The 16,578-nt window shown below is 40.7% G+C and overlaps 1 protein-coding gene across 5 annotated transcripts in view; it reads left to right on the plus strand.

Annotated features, from left to right (window-relative positions):
* Window positions 1-16,578, plus strand: part of BCLAF3 (BCLAF1 and THRAP3 family member 3) — a 51,422-nt gene that overhangs the window by 19,735 nt on the left and 15,109 nt on the right. For all 5 annotated transcript variants that reach the window (XM_090062540.1, XM_090062551.1, XM_090062569.1 and 2 more), the window contains 3 exons: window positions 942-1,060; window positions 5,698-5,812; window positions 16,067-16,162. In XM_090062540.1, the coding sequence (XP_089918666.1) occupies window positions 942-1,060; window positions 5,698-5,812; window positions 16,067-16,162 (330 nt within the window). The remainder of the gene's footprint in view (window positions 1-941; window positions 1,061-5,697; window positions 5,813-16,066; window positions 16,163-16,578) is intronic.

Here is a 16,578-nt window from a genome sequence, read left to right on the forward strand (position 1 = left end):
GAGTACCCTAACTAAAGTTTGCCCTGGGCCACTGCACATTTGAGTACATACTCCTGTTGTGAAGGAAATTGAAGTCTTGGTTACATCTTTATGTGGAGTAGGAACATTTTTAACTCATGAAAATTATTGGGGGACTGGAAGACCATTCTTGGTTAGGTGAGCCAGTGTAGCTTTGATCCCCAGAATAAGATGCAAACAGAAGAAGAAGCTTTCAGGGTCTTGTCTTAAATAGGCAGCTTGGCCCCCTTGTCTCTAAAATGCTGAGTCACCTGTTAAGAAGTACTTGGCTCTTTCTCCAAGGAGTGAAAGGAGCCTACTCAGAGCCTCCTGAGTCCTCTATTTTTTCAGAAAGGAGATAGAGATGGAAGTTTCTAAGCAGCACTTGGAAAGCAGCCTTCTGGTGTCAAGCATTATGTTCTGTCACCTTTAAAGGCAGCTGCCCCTGCCCAGTTCACCTACCTGAGTTATAATAAGTTGCTCATTTGAGGTTCAAGGTCTTTTACTTAAGTACTCGGCCTACCTTCTGAGAATTCCTGCTGCTTGTTAATCTCAAGTAGCATAGCTCTGGAGGTTGCATCTTTTTAAAGAATGGCAGCCCACTTATGAGTAACTGGAGTTTGTGAATATTTTGTCTGCAGCTGTTCAAGGAAACTCCTTCTCTGTCATTGTAGAATTTTCTAATTGGGTAAACGAAAAAGAGGATAGTTGCAGGACTGGACTGTTGTAACCTCTTAGCTCTGTGAGTTCTCCACCCCCCATCTTCAGGGGGTTAAACAGCCTTAAAATGGTTATGCTAGTGCAGGGGATTGACCCCAGTTTCCAGTGTTACATTGAAGTCGGCTTGTTTGTTCAGAATAGTCCAGTTGCTGTTACCTGCCAGGTCTCCCAAGTTGTCTTATCGTTCACTTATTTTGAGAGAGAATTTTCATTCTGTTTCTTAGACAGTTGTGCGAATTCTAGAAGATCCAAATGATCTACGTCATGACATAGAAAGAAGGAGAAAAGAAAGACTGCTGAATGAAGATGAGCAAACGTTTCGCATAAATGATGTAAATAAAAGGTAAGTGACACTTTGCAAATGTATCTGCTTGCCTAAGTCTGAAGTAGAACATGGGGCTCATCAGATATCTTGTTGTTGTTCTAAAGATTTATCCACAGTGGGAATTGTGCATGCTACAGTTGCTTCTGTAAGTCTGACCCCTGTGTTTTAGATACCAAATTCCATTAAAATCTATGAATGCTCCTAGAACTTACTTTGTAGCAACAAAGAACTGCCTTGAAAAAGAGAACAATATCACTTCTAGTAATAATTTAATTTCAATTTTTGCTAAATGATGCAATAAAAATTATGTTATATTATATCTACTTTTTGCTAAACTTATATTTTAAGATTATACATAATACCTGTTTAAACAAAATTAAAGCAGAACATAGTGTATGATGATGCAAAAATAGATCAAATGAAGCAGTGGACAAGTAGTATGACAGGAATTGTAATTAATTTTTGGCCTTTATTCTTTGTGCAAATAATGCAGATCAACCTAGGGAGTATAGAACAGTCTCTGAATTGTTAGAGAGAAGCCATAGTGGTTTTGGTTTTTGTTTTGATTAATTTTCCTCTTATTTCTTCATAGAACAAATGAGACCATAAGTTGTTAATTTAAGTAATTTTTCTTCTTCCCACAATAACCTGTTCTGTTTGAATATGGAGTCCAACACCACCTGCCCACAACAACTCCAGATCTTATTCAAATGATTCGCAGTCTAGTAAAGGCCGCTTGTTGTATATAGTTGTGTACCATGGATAGGTAGGTTTCTAGGTCAAAAGAGTGCTTTATTAATCTTTGAAAAAGAGCAAGTTTGAGTGTCTGTCTGACTGCCTATATGTCTCGATGGTGTCATTTTCAATTCTTACATTTCTTTTTTGTTTTCAATATAGGGAAAATGTTGGGTCAGTGATTTCCAGTGCATATCACAGGCCATTTGTCTAGGAGAGCATATAGAACAGGGGATGGTGATGTTTTTGGGCAGAGTGCCAAAACTGCCTGTGACTTCAACTTGCAAGGTGTTGGTGTGCCAGAAGCAGACAGCAGGGGAGCTACGAGGTGCCCGATCCTTGTTGTGGCAGCACAGACACAACCACAGCCGCTTCCCCACCGTCTGCTTGAAGGCATGCGTGCGCCCGCTTCCAGCAGTGAGCCAGGCCAGGGCTCTGCGGATCCCAGTGCAGGCTGCCTGCAACAGCTGGCCCAGTCTCTAAGTGGGCCCCTGCCACCCACCACAGATCCAGGGCTGCTCGCAGTAGGTAGCAGGGAGGCTGCGAGCAGCTGCACTGGGGTCCACGGAGCCCCAGCCTGTTTCATTGCTAGGGGCAGGTGAGTGATGGTAAAGGGACTGGGTCTGTGTTGCCACAACAAAGATCAGGCCCAAAGCAACTCTCCTGCCATCTGCCCTGAGGAACATGTGCAAAGCAAAATACCGTCACGTCCCACGCTGTCACATGTGCTGGGGCTTGCTGACCCCTGTTATAAATGTTGTTTAGCCATCCAAACAAGGATTTATTTGGAAAAGCAGGGCAGAGAGCTTCTAACATGCACTTTTAAGGTATCTGATGGGCATACCTGAAATAATTTTTATCCAATAACTTAAACTTGTAAATTGAGCTCAAAGTGCTTTTCAAAGTCCCTTTCAAAGCACATGTTAGCTCCTCCCACCACAGATGTAGACAGAGATAAAAACTGACTTTTCATAAAGTGATTAGAGGTCATTTTGATTTTTTTTTTTATATATATAATAAAACCTCAGGATCAGCACCCCATAAACCTGCTTTGTACAATAAAATGGACTCTACCTTTATATGTATAGACTTTTAGTGCTGCCAGTACTGACTTCCTGCTTGTCTTATTGTATAAAGATAAAACTTCACCCAAGGTTTGTTCTGTCCTAGTGCTTACATTTTCAATATACTTATTCCAACTCAGATTTTTAAGTAGATTCCAAGGTACTTAAAAGAAGATACCACCTATAACTTTTCCTGTGAAAACCAAACTAATTTCCTCCTTTTGTTATAAACTCCCCCAGCTCCCCAATCTCTTGGCTTTAACCATCTTAATTTTCAAGCCACCTGAGATGTAATACTGCTAAAACGCATCTAATAGCCTTTGGAGGCCTATTTGGGATTATGAAATTTAATAATGTGTCATCTGTATATTGCAAGACAGGAAAGGATCGTTCAGTATCATACATGTGTGAAACTGATTTTCCATTAGTATGCGTTTTAAGTCATTTAAGAATAGATCAGCAAGTACCAGAGCAAGCAAACATCCTGTCTTAGTTGAGAAATGATTGGATAGGGCACAATCCTGTGATGCAACCTAGATCCTGTATTTGAATAGTAAATTGCAGTTTGCAGTTAATTCCAAGGACATTCTAATTCTAACATCCATTGATGTTATGGCCAGTTTCTTCCATATTTTTAATCTGTATATAGAGTCAAAAACTCACTTTAGATTTTATGAAGGCTCACTTTTAATAAAGGTGAGTGAACTGCAGTGAACAGTTATACCTCATTTACATCTATTGTTCCTATTAGCCTGGTTGTTGCAAGGAAGAGGAAATAAACTCCAAATCTTATTTATTTTTTTATAATTTTAGAATTCCTCCTTCTGTACTGTAAAATCCTTGTGGAATTTCCCAGTTCACTAAAATTACTTCTGTGAAGTCACTGTCTGCAATTTCTTCAAAGACCCAGAAAATTCTGAGAGGCTTTTTTTTAAGGCTAGTGTGTTCTTGCAGCCCTGCACACGTGCAGCTTGATTAGTGATAACACTGAACACCTACATTTCTCCTTACCTCAGTTTGCCTAGATCATCTTTACTTCACTTTAAAATTAACTGAATATAAATCGAATGACCTCTTCTACGGAAGAAATAGATGGGGGGGAGAACCTGCCAAAATATAACAAAATATTTCTTTGCTATAGAGCTTGATGTAATGATATCTTGTTTCATGGCAGTGGTGGATCATTTTAAATCTGAAGTTTATTAAGTGGGAAGGAGATAATACCTAATGATAAGTAAACTAACTTGTGGTCTTGGAGCTGTGTTCTCAGACTTCAGTGAGGAGTGAGGGAATTAATTTTCATAAACTACAGTTCAGCCCTGCAATGTTATTACATTGCCCTTCTTACAAATAGAAATAAGAATTTTTCTGGGACATTGTACAAAGTACCTTACGAAATTTAACTGGATTGACTTGCTACTGTTGGAGTCTCTTTGAAGATACCACAGCGGGTGTAGTTGGCATTCTTTTAATAAGTATTTTCAAACAATAAGGACCTTGCTATAAATGTAGTGAAATATAGATGCTAAATATCTTGCAGAGTTACCTTTCTTAAAAGGAGATGACCAATTTGAACAGTCCCAAAAATATATCTTGATTCGTAGCAGCTGCTTGTCATTGTAAATCTTTTTCTTATAAAAATATTGATACTTCTGTGTTTATGATATTTTAATTAAGAAGATATGTAGCCTAAGTAATGTGGCTGATTCAGGTGTGAACCTGAAACATGCAAGGGGTTTGTAGTATTATTTTATGTACAGCATTGTCTTTTTAAATTTCTGAAAAATCACAACATTTTTAGTGCTTTTTTTTTATTTAGAAGACTATTTGATGGTGCCTATGCTGTCCTCATTACTGGTGTAAATGACTTTTTTTAAAAGTAGTGATGCCAGTTTAAATGTTTGAAACAGCTTTTTTAATTGAAACGTTGTAGATGATGCATGAATAAAACTGGAATTTCAAGCCCTATAGAAGTAAGAAAGGGGTTTGTGCAGGATCTAGAAAAGAAAAGTGTTTTGTCCTTTTGTAATGTCTGTCCTTGCCTTGTGCGCCTCTGCTGGTTTTGGTGATACGGATCTTAAGGATTGTTTCATCCATGCAGAATTTCTTTTTAGGTTCATTTGATTTTTTTAAAGCTAGAAGGGATGTAGATTGTCTAATATGACTTCTTGTTTAACAGTGGCCAAAATTGGATTTCATAGTTTCACCTTCAGAAATTATTCTTGTCTCCTTATTAAGGATATCTTGCATACCTTGTGACCAGTATACGAGCATGTGAGGTTTATATCTCTCAATCAGTGGGGCTTGTACTTGTAAATAGCTGGGGGGTTTTTAAAATCTTGCCCCTGTGTATAAAGAGAGACTATGGCTGTCCTGTGTACAGAATGTGGCTTGAGGAATACTGCTGGTTACCTTTTTTTTTAGCTCCATGTGCATAGATTACTGTGATTTGAACAATTAAAACCTTTATTTTTTATTAGAGTAGTAACACATAAGTTGTTGCTGGACAGCCACACAAGTTCAGCTATAGTATATTTCAGCCAGCAGAGGGCAACCTTAAGCAATCTTTATAAATCACTGAATTGTTTGTTGTGGAATACCATGGTGAGGATTCAAAAAAGCAAAAATGTTCCTGCTGGTTTGTTGTCTATAAATTATTTCAAATAATTGTATGTAATTTTGTTTTCAGCAAAACCAGGCCACTAGTGATTTGTCAATTAATGTGCCAATTTAATATTTTTCTTAATACTTTGCTCTATTCTTGGTGTCATTTTAAAGCACAGGTAATTTTTGTAATAGCATGGTTTTGAAATAGTGCTGGTTTAGATGTATTTTTTTTTATTGCCTTTTGTTCAGGAACAACCAGAGCTGCAGCTTTTTGAAATTACGGAACTCCCAAATTGATGGATTCCAAAAGCCTATAAGGTTCCTAAAACCACCTTTCAGGAAATTTATTAGGAAGCCTCACATAGTAAGTTAAAATGATACAGTTCCATTTCCTTAGCTTTTGTTCTATTTTTCTTGTGCTCCATATTTAAAAACTTGCTGTGTTGGCTGGGGGACATGAATTTTAAGTTTCTCTGCCTCGCATTAAGTTTCAGAAGATCATTCACTGTCTTAATGTTTGTCTCTTTAAATTTGTATCTAAACAGGACTAAAATTGTATTGACTGTAAATAAACTACTGCATCTGAACTGCCTTAAGTTGCTGTGGTTTCGTTTACAAAAGCATTTAGGCTTGTATGAGTCATGCTTTCACAAACTTGGTTCTTGTGTTGCTGGATGCCTCTGTGGTACTTAAGGGAAAAAAGAAAGAAAGAAAAAAGTGGAAAGTTGTTTAAACCTGCCAAAGATATGTTAATTTTGGGTAGGAACACTGATTTAGGCTTACAGTGATTGGATCTTTCTGATTCTAGTGGAGGTCTGTTTCCACATCTCACTTGAGGTAACAAAAGTAATTCTGAGTACTTGTTTTCATTAAAGTAGCTCAGAAGGAATCATGAATTGGAAGTCTGGATTGCTAGTAGCCTTGTTACAGAATTGATGTATCGCACTGTCCTGTACCTAATAAAAAAACTCCCACCTGATGTACCAATTTATATGGGTTTATTATTGTCTGACTCTGAAGTCAAATGCAAAAGTTTTGCGGAATCACACTCTGAAAGGTAGATGAAGGATCTGTTCACTAACACAAATTGATTAAATATGCCGTTTGCTTACGTTCATTTCCTACTACAGAGACTTTTTCTCTTTTAATGAATAAAACCACAAATTCCTGAAAATGCCCAAGGAAAAGGAAGTTGGAGCATAGAAATGATCAAACATGCTTATAATGTTTTTGTAGATGTATGATGATAAATTCCAGTTAATCTAATTTAGATTCTAGATCTCCTGGTGGGTACAGAGTAAGTAAAAGAAACTAGACTGGAGATTTGTCTAAATTGTGGTCTCTTAGAGATTAGAGTCTTGACTTGTGTAGTTAGTTGGTATCTTGCTGTCAAACTTTTGGCCAACAAACTTCTGTAGTATGGTAGAAGCTGCTTTGATCTGTTAGTACATTTTCACTCAGTGCTGAAATGCAGTTCCTTTGGGGTTGTAGCATGACAGCTATAACAAAACAACGCATCAGACTACTTTACCAAAAGGTGAATAATACTTGGAATTAAAGCCAAAGATGTTATACATGTGAAACCAGTTTGTGTTGGCAGTGTTGTGTGTGAATAAAAAGAGTTAGTTTGAAGTAAGAACAGAATTACTGTATTTATTGTATTAAGGGTTCCTTGAAAATTATAGCTGGACATTTGACAGGAAACTGAAAGCAAGGAGCCCTTGGTTGGTAGCAGGTGCCTTTTCCTTGATGCTTACAAGTTCCAGCAGTGAAGAGTTGCTGAGTACAAAGCAGCAGGAGCTATGAAAGAATAATTACTGACTGATAAAGAGGGGAGGGATTGTGTGTATGTGTGTGTGTGTGTGCACGCGCGCATGCGTATACCGAGCATGTGCTACTTAGTTTACAGATGACTGTGGAGACCAGACCTTACAATTCAGACACCAGCAAAAAATATTACCAGTTGTTTTTGGCTGGAATTCCTGCTTAGGACTTGCCATGTGACGATCACATTTTCTGCTCTCCTGCCTTGCCCTTTGTGTCTGTTTAACCATTTTCCCTCTTGACTTCTGTTTCCATGGGGGGTTTTTTATTTTGCTTTTGCCTTCTTTTTATTTTGCTCCTTTTCCCTAACACTTCAAATGTATCTACGTGGCCAAATGCTGCATGCGTGTACTGTACCGCACATGCATTGTGCCATGTAAGATTATGCTGGAAGACTGCATGGCGGACTTCGTGGCTGTTTCTTTGAAGCAGAGTGGCTCAGGTTCTTGCAGCTGAGCTGAGGGCTGGGGGAAAGGAGCTTTTCCTCATTGTGCATACCTTAAGCCTGATCTCCATGCAGGTTATTGAAGCTGTAATGACGTACTATCATTAGAGCAGGGAAATAAGGTGGCTTCCAAAGAGTCATACAGCTTTGATTTGAAATGGCAGGCTAATTTTGCTTTATCAAACAGATCTTGAAGTAGATCCAGAGCTGTGTAGCTTTCTTTGCATCCAATGCTCTTGGCTTCTGGAGTCTGGTACTTACCTGAAGCTGTGTAAGACAGAAGAGTTAACAGTATCTGTTTAAGCAGTAGTTCCCTAACTATGGTTACACCCCTGACTGGAGTTGTGAACACTAAAGAGCACCCAATTACCCAATTAAGTAGAAGGATGAGGACTGATCCCTGTTAAATATTTTTGTGCTCATAATTGCCCTATGGTAAATGAAAGGCAATTTAGGACCTATTTCACTTAACTAATTTCCCTGGATTAACTTTCACTGTCGGGGAAGAGTGAGCACAAAAACAGCTACCACAAAGCAGCTAAGATACTGTTAATTCCCTGCCCCTGCCATTTTGCAAGTACATGAACAAATAAAGTGGTATGGGGAAAGGGATATGAATTGTAGATATGTAAGTGGAGTCATAACCAGAAAAGGCTTGGGAATCCCTGCATATCTAAGAAAAAAGTGAATGAAAAGCAAACTGAAATATCTCATTTTAAACAAGAAAATGAAACTGAAACTAGTAAGTGAAAATATGTTAATTATCGACAAAGAACAGATAAGGAATTGCATTTAAATTTGATCATATTTAAATTAGTTTACAAAATATGCTCTATGATATTAAGAGAATCATTAATAATGATGCACATTTCAGAAATTCTGAAATTCTGAAATGTCATAGAAAACTATGTATGTACCAGATTATTAGAAAAGGGGGAAGAAAAGTAGACCTTCAAAATAAAGATTTAATCCCTTCGACTTTCTGCGTAAAAAGTCCATTTTCTTCACGCTTTCGCCACTTACACAACTCCAAGGGGCTTTTCAAAGCGCCCAGCTCTGCAGCACTTGCACATATAAAAATACCTGAAGAGTAAAGTGGAATTATAGGCATAAAAGAACTATATAAAATACATTTGGGGATACATTTTCTATTTAATTTTTGCAGGCTGTTCAAAGTAGGGGAAAGTAAATTAGAAGGCACATGCTTAGATTTCAAGGCAGTGTTAGTATTGCACAGAATGCTGCTTTCAGAATAAATTCAAGCTGGCTCAGAATAAATAATGTTATATGGTTTGAAAATGGAGGAGGGCTACATGTTAGAGATGGGATTAAAGAGAAGCATATCAGATTTGGGAAAGATGCCCAGTGGGCTAGTAGAGTATTGAGGCTGGGTTCAGCCTTACTAAAGGCTTTCATTTAATGCCCTAAAAAGTGATGTATGGATGGATCATAACAGTACAGAAGAGAAGAGGTACCAGGTAATAATTGGATAATGAATTAATGCAAGCCTAGAAAGATGGGCAAAAAATTGATTGAGATTTAGGTTAAAAAATGCATGCCAATTACCTAGAGGGGAAAGAGATGTGGAAGAAAGTAACCTGAAATGTTGAGACTTAGGAGTTTGTGGAAGATTAAATGTGAAATGCTAATGTAAAATGGAAGCAAAATAAGCTATTAGCTAACAGATGTATAAATGATTTTGTTACAGGATAATAAAGAACTAAGAGAGCACATAATGGAACAAGTGTTATTTTGCTCTGTTCAGTTCACTTTTCCATAATGGTGCTAGGCTATGCTAAATCTTTGTTCCAAAAGAAAAAGCCTACTTTAAATTATATGAAACATTCCAAATGTAACAAAACAAAAGAGTTGCAATTTTGAGTTTATTTCTTTTAACAGGTTAATAACATCCCAAATTTTTCAGAGGGTTCCAAATCCAGTGCAGCCTGTTGTACAGGATGGATCTTTTACTGCAGAGAACACATAACCATGTAGGATGGGTACTCAATTCCTGGCTTGTAGTCCAGATCTGCCCTCAGCACCATGTCATCTGGCCTGCAGGGCTCCCACAATACTACCACCACTCCCCTGTTGCAAAATTTCTGGCCCCCTTTTAAGTTAGTTTGCTTTTGTTTACAGGTAACTATAGGGAGAGATTGTACTAGAGAGACACATTTCCAAGTGGAAACCTGACAGGGAGACCTAAAGCTTTAAAATGGTACTTTAAAAAGAATATTTAGATCAAAAATAAGTCCTTGAAGTTACCTAAACTGAAGCTTGATGCTAACATTAGATTGAAAAACTATAGCGTTAGATATTTCTGTAAAATTTTTGAACCTCCATTAAATACAGCAGGCCAGAAACCCTGAAATATTTTTATATAGGCACCAACCAGTGTTGAAACCTAATTATTTCTGTATAGCAAGGCATATTGTATATTAAGGCTTTGCTTCATTTAAGAACTGATAGAATGTGTGTGTGTGTAAATAATATTTCATATCATGTATATAATATAATTATACATATTTATTTATTTCATATATATAGTGGATTTGTTGGGTTTTTTAATATGTCCTTGGGCCCAACTACTTTAAAAGTACTATTACTAAAATATAAAGTCCATTTTGGTTTTGCTATTCTTGTTAAATGAATAATATTAGGTAGTTGTGTATCCAGTATGCCACATGAAATTGCCAGTATGTTCTGTCTTCAGCTTTGGTACAAATGAGCTGTTTCATAGTAAGGTACAAGATCTTTATACCCGTCCCCTATGTATTTTCTGTATTTTCTCTTTCTCTCTCTCTCTCTCTCTCTCTCTCTGTCTCATCTTAATTTATCTATCAGATTATCTGATCCCCCTTCCCTAAGGCTCAAGGAGCTTGCATAAAAAAGTCTTACAAGCTAGAGGTTAAGAACCCTGTAGTGTAAAGTTTTTATCTTCCTTTCATTACTTCTTTAAAACTATTGTAACTGAAAATTCATGGTAGGCATTTCAGCTGTGAAACTGCTTAAATTCTTGTCCTTAGCAATATCTATTGAGGTAGTTAACCAAAGACTGCAGCGCTGGTGTCATCATGAAGGCTTCGGCTTCCACAATCACAGTTCGCTCTTTGGTGAGAGAGGCAGTGGTCTGGTGGGAGGAGATGGCCTCCACCTCAATGCACTGGGGAGGAGGCTCTTCTCAGCCAGAATGGCTGACTTGCTCTACCGGTCTTTAAACTAAGCCCACCAGGGGATGCGGGGGACTACTGTTACAGCAAGCCCACTGGGCAACTTTTGCAAATCCATCTGGCTAAGGCACTTGAGGGAACCCACCCCTACCTCAGCCCCAGAACGATGTGTAGGGAGGACTAGGGCCTTCAATGGAGCACTTGCATGCCTGTACACCAATGCCAGGAGCCTGGGCAATAAGCAGGAGGAACTGATCCTCCTGCCAAACAAGAATGACTATGATCTCATAGGGATAACAGAGACCTGGTGGGACTCCACCTATGACTGGGCCACAGGTATAGATGGCTATACCTTGTACAGGAGAGATCCTGTAGACAAAAGGGTTGGGGGTGTAGCTGTCTATGTCAAGGAAAGCTACATTGGCATCCAAGGTGGACGACTGAAGACTCTGGGTTAAAATCCGTGGTGAACGTGGCACAGGGTCCACAATGGTAGGAGTGTACTACAAACCTAATCAGGATCAAGAGCTCAGCCAGGAATTTGCTAAGGAACTTTGGCTGAAGCTGCATGCTCCTGGTGCGTGGTTGTCATGGGAGACTTCAACTACTAACACATCTCTTGGGAAGAGTGCTCGGCCAAATCTGAACAGTCGCAGAGCTTCCTCACATGCGTGGAAGCTTTGAGCTCTGTTTGACTCAAGAAGTCTATGGACAAACAAGAGGCAAAGCAGTGCTCAATCTGGTACTAGCAATAGGGGCTGATCTAGTCAGTGACCTAATGATCTAAGGGAAGCTAGGAGACAGTAACCATGAGCTGATCACATTCATTATCCACTGTAAAGCTGGCAAGTCAGTAAGCTATGCTGAAGTCCTTGACTTCAGGAAAGTTGACCTTGACAAGCTCAGGAGGCTTGTTGGCAAAGCCCCTAAGAGACTATGGCCCGAAGGGGAGGGGAGTTCATGATGAGTGGTTGCTTCTCAAGGGAGTGACCCTGAAAGCACAAGCAATGTCTATTCCATCTCGGAGGAAAGGTAGCAAAAGGGCACAGCAGTCCCCTTGGCTTTGCAGGGAACTTGTGGACCTCCTGGATCTAAAAAGAAAGACCTATAAAGGATGGAAGACTGGAACTACCTCAAAGGAGGAATATTCTGCACTGGTCCGAACCTGCAGAGAGCAAACCGGGAAAGCCAAGGCTGCAACTGAATTCCAACTGGCTACGTGTATCAAGGCCAATAAAAAGTTGTTTTTTAAATGTGTGGGGAGCCGAAGGAAAAGCAAGGGTCACATTTGGACCCCTGCTAAACCAAATGGAACAACTGACAGCTGACGCCCAGGAAAAAGCCAACCTGCTTATTGGGTATTTTGCATCATTTTTTCACCACCCCAGGGGATGGCTTTGCTCAATATGGTACAGGATGGCCAAGGTGAGGGAGAATTGTTACCCTTCATCAATGTAGACCATGTGAAGGAACACCTTGAGAGGCTGGACACCTTCAAGTGAGCTGGCCCAGACAGTTTACACCCCAGGGTACTTAAAGGAACTGGAAGGCATCATAGCTCAGCCACTAGCACAGGTCTTCAAGAACTCGTGGCACTCAGATGAAGTGCCTGAAGATTGGAAGAAGGCCAATGTGGTGCCTATCTTCAAGGAAGGGAGGAAAGTAGATCTGGGGAACTACAGGTCTGACCTCTATCCCAGGGAAGATGTTGGAAAAAATTATCAAAGAGACCATTCTTGACAAGCTTGCTGGTGGCACTATCCTGAGGGATAACCAGCCGTAGTGTATTGGGGGTAGGTCTTGGCTGACCAATGTCTTCTATGACCAGGTAACATCATTTGGACAAGGGAGAAGAGATTGACGTCGTATATCTTGATTTTTAAAAAAGCCTTCGATCTGGTGTCTCATCACCTCCTCATGGAAAAATCGGTTAACTGTGGCCTCTGCTACCTCACAGTCCAATGGCTGGGGAATTGGCTCTGAGGTGGGACCCACAGTGTAATAGATGGAAGTAAATCATTGTGGTGCACCATGAACAGTGGCGTCCCCCAAGACTCTGTCCTTGGGCCCATACTCTTTAACATCTTTATTAACAATGTAGACATTGGTATCAGAAGCAAACTGGCCAAGTTTGCTGATGACACCAAACTTTGGGGTAGAGCGTCCACACCTGAGGATAGGATGGTGATCCAGGCCGACCTAGACAGGCTCAGAAAATGGGCGGATGAAAACCTGATGGCATTCAACATAGAAAAATGCAAAATACTCTACCTTGGAGTGGGGGAACGCAGCACGCTTATAGGCTTGGCAGTACTATGCTTGCTAGTGCCACAGCTGAAAGGGACTTGGGGGTCATGATTGACCACAAGATGAGCCACCAATGCAATGTCACAGCTAGTAAAGTGAGCAAAACTCTGGCTTTCATCCATAGGTGCCTCTCAAGCAAATCCCAGGATGTCCTCCCGCTGTACTTGGCCTTGGTGAGGCCGCAGCTGGAGTACTGCATCCAGTTTTGAGCTCTACAGTTTAAAAAGGATGTGGAGAAGCTTGAGAGAGTCCAGAGAGCCACGTGCGTGATCAGAGGGCAAGAGACCAGGCCTTATGATGAGAGGCTGAGAGCCATGGGACTTTTCAGCCTGGAAGAGTACAGGCCCGGGGGGGAACCTGGTGGCTGCCTATAAGGGGTGTGCATTGGGACCTGGGGAAATGCCTGTTCACCAGAGTGCCCCAAGGGATGACAAGGTCAAATGGTCACAAACTCCTCCATGACCGTTTTAGGCTGGACATAAGGAAGAACTTCTTTACTGTCTGAGCCCCAAAGGCCTGGAACAAGTGATGCAAGCACCTACTCTGGACTCCTTTATGAGACATTTGGATGTTTATCTTGCTGGAATCCTTTGACCCCAGCTGACTTCTTGCCCCTGGGGCAGGGGGGCTGGACTCAATGATCTTCTAAGTTCCCTTCCAGCCCTAGTGTCTATGAAATCTATAAAAATCTATGAAATCTAGTAGCAGTGAGTTCTGTAATGCAGTTGTTGTCTGTAAAAGCTAACACCTTTTTAGTTTTGTTGACGTATCTATGTTCATGACTTCATAGATTCATAGATGCTAGGGTCAGAAGGGACCTCAATAGATCATCGAGTCCGACCCCCTGCATAAGCAGGAAAGAGTGCTGGGCCTACATTACCCCAGCTAGATACACATCTAGCTTTCGCTTGAAGACCCCCAGGGTAGGGGAGAGTACCACCTCCCTTGGGAGCCCGTTCCAGACCTTGGCCACTCGAACTGTGAAGAAGTTCCTCCTAATATCCAATCTAAATCTGCTCTCTTCTAGCTTGTGGCCATTATTTCTTGTAACCCCCGGGGGGTCCTTGGTGAATAAATACTCACCAATTCCCTTCTGTGCCCCCCTGATGAACTTATAGGCAGCCACCAGGTCGCCTCTCAACCTTCTCTTGCGGAGGCTGAAAAGGTCCAGTTTCTCTAGTCTCTCTTCGTAGGGCTTGGCCTGCAGGCCCTTAACCATACGAGTGGCCCTTCTCTGGACCCTCTCCAGATTATCCGCATCCTTCGTGAGGTGCGGCGCCCAGAATTGCACGCAGTACTCCAGCTGCGGTCTGACCAGCGCCCGATAGAGGGGAAGTATCACCTCCTTGGACCTATTTGTCATGCATCTGCTGATGCACGATAAAGTGCCATTGGCTTTTCTGATGGTTTCGTCACACTGCCGACTCATGTTCATCTTGGAGTCCACTAGGACTCCAAGATCCCTTTCCACTTCCGTGCCACCCAGCAGGTCATTTCCTAGGCTGTAGGTGTGCTGGACATTTTTCCTCCCTAGTTGCAGCACTTTGCATTTCTCCTTGTTGAACTGCATTCTGTTGTTTTCTGCCCACTTGTCTAACCTGTCCAGGTCTGCTTGCAGCTGCTCCCTGCCCTCCGGCATGTCCACTTCGCCCCATAGCTTAGTGTCATCTGCAACCTTGGACAGAGTACATTTCACTCCCTCGTCCAAGTCGCTGATGAAGACATTAAAGAGTATCGGTCCAAGGACCGAGCCCTGCGGGACCCCACTGCCCACAACCTTCCAGGTCGAAACCGACCCCTCCACCACGACTCTCTGGGTGCGACCCTCCAGCCAATTCTCCACCCACCGGACTGTGCAGTCATCCAAGTCACAGCCCCTTAACTTGTTCAGTTAACTTCCTGATGGGCCTCTGTTGTATACCTGTCACTTATTTCCATTCTAAAGTAAACACTTTCTATTTTTACCTCTGTTTTCATAAGGTATCTTTTTCCATGACCCTAATCATTCTTTGTCCTTTTCAGACGAGCTGACTGTTGAACGTGGTCTTCTAGTTTAATACCGAGTGAGATTGTTTGTTTGTATTGTGTCACTGCAGTACTTCCCATAATACTCCTCTACCCCAGTAGCAGTGGTCAGAAAAAAACCCAAGTGCTTGAAGAGTTGTTCACCATGATGCCTTATTTTTAACGATTTCTTTTCTGGAATTAATCAACCTAAATAAGTACTACTTGCAAATGTAGTTGCTTCATACTCCTGTCTTTTGTTTATTAACATAGGAGATTCCATGCTTATTTTGTACCATAGTGACGGCTGACCACTTAACTCCTTTTCAGTTTTTCATCTGTGAAAATATTTTGCTCTATATGCTATGTCTATATAGATGGGGGCGTTAATTCTTTTTGGAAGGAACTTAATCTACTAGTTGATTTTTTTGTTTGTTTTAAAAAACCTAGTGTTTTCACGGTTGGCATCTAAATTTAGTAAGTTAACTGGAGACATCTCTCTATTACTTGCAACCTAAAAATAACTTATCTCCTATCTCAGTGTGAGTTGATGTAGTGTCCTGTGGTGCTGGCTCTGGGCTTTTTTGAGGGGAAACCTCAGCTGGACATATCTGGTGAGCTTACAGCCAAAGGGGCCCTGTTTCACAGTAGTGCTTTGCGTCAGCTGCTCTGCATCTGAAAGCAGTCTCCCCACCTTGAGTTTAAGTTCATTAGATGAATGCGCTATTGCAGTTCTGTTGCCCTAAACCAGAACTGTTACACTTCAACTACAGGAACATATACAGGACTATTTACAATGTTCTAAAAGCTTGCTTTACTGTTGCACAATACTGTGTGTTGTTTAAACCAGTATATCTTATTTTTCTAGAATTCTTATTATGCTGCAAAAACAAATGATATCTTTACTCCCAGACGAATTAGAGGACACCTTGAAAATCCTGGACCCATCAGAAAACCATTTAAGGTATTGTTTATTTTGTGCCAAAAATTTGTATGTTTTGGGTTTTATTTCAAGTCTTGTAATTTGGGTCTTGACTAACATAACACAAAGAGAAGGATTTTCCATTGTTGCCAGCATAAGCTGAACTCTGCTCCTATTGACATAATGAGAATTTTACCCTTGTAGTGTTAAGATCTTAGTGAAAAAAAAATGCACTATTTTTCCTTCCCTGTTCTGTAACTGCTGCGGTATTGTTGTATCTTGGGATGGGTGGTATTTGAATTGGGCACCTCTCAGCAATCTGGAGTCATCTGACTTGGTTCAGGGTAGTAAGGGAGAAGGCAGGCAGAAGAGAAGGTTGAGAAGAGTTTTGGTCAATTAAAGGGAGTACAAGATGATATGATCATGCTAAGCAATAAGTAGGATACAAATGGCCTCAA

Source organism: Crocodylus siamensis, chromosome 1 (genome assembly GCF_052110815.1).
Source record: "Crocodylus siamensis isolate JL-2025a chromosome 1, ASM5211081v1, whole genome shotgun sequence".
Classification (NCBI taxonomy): domain Eukaryota; kingdom Metazoa; phylum Chordata; order Crocodylia; family Crocodylidae; genus Crocodylus; species Crocodylus siamensis.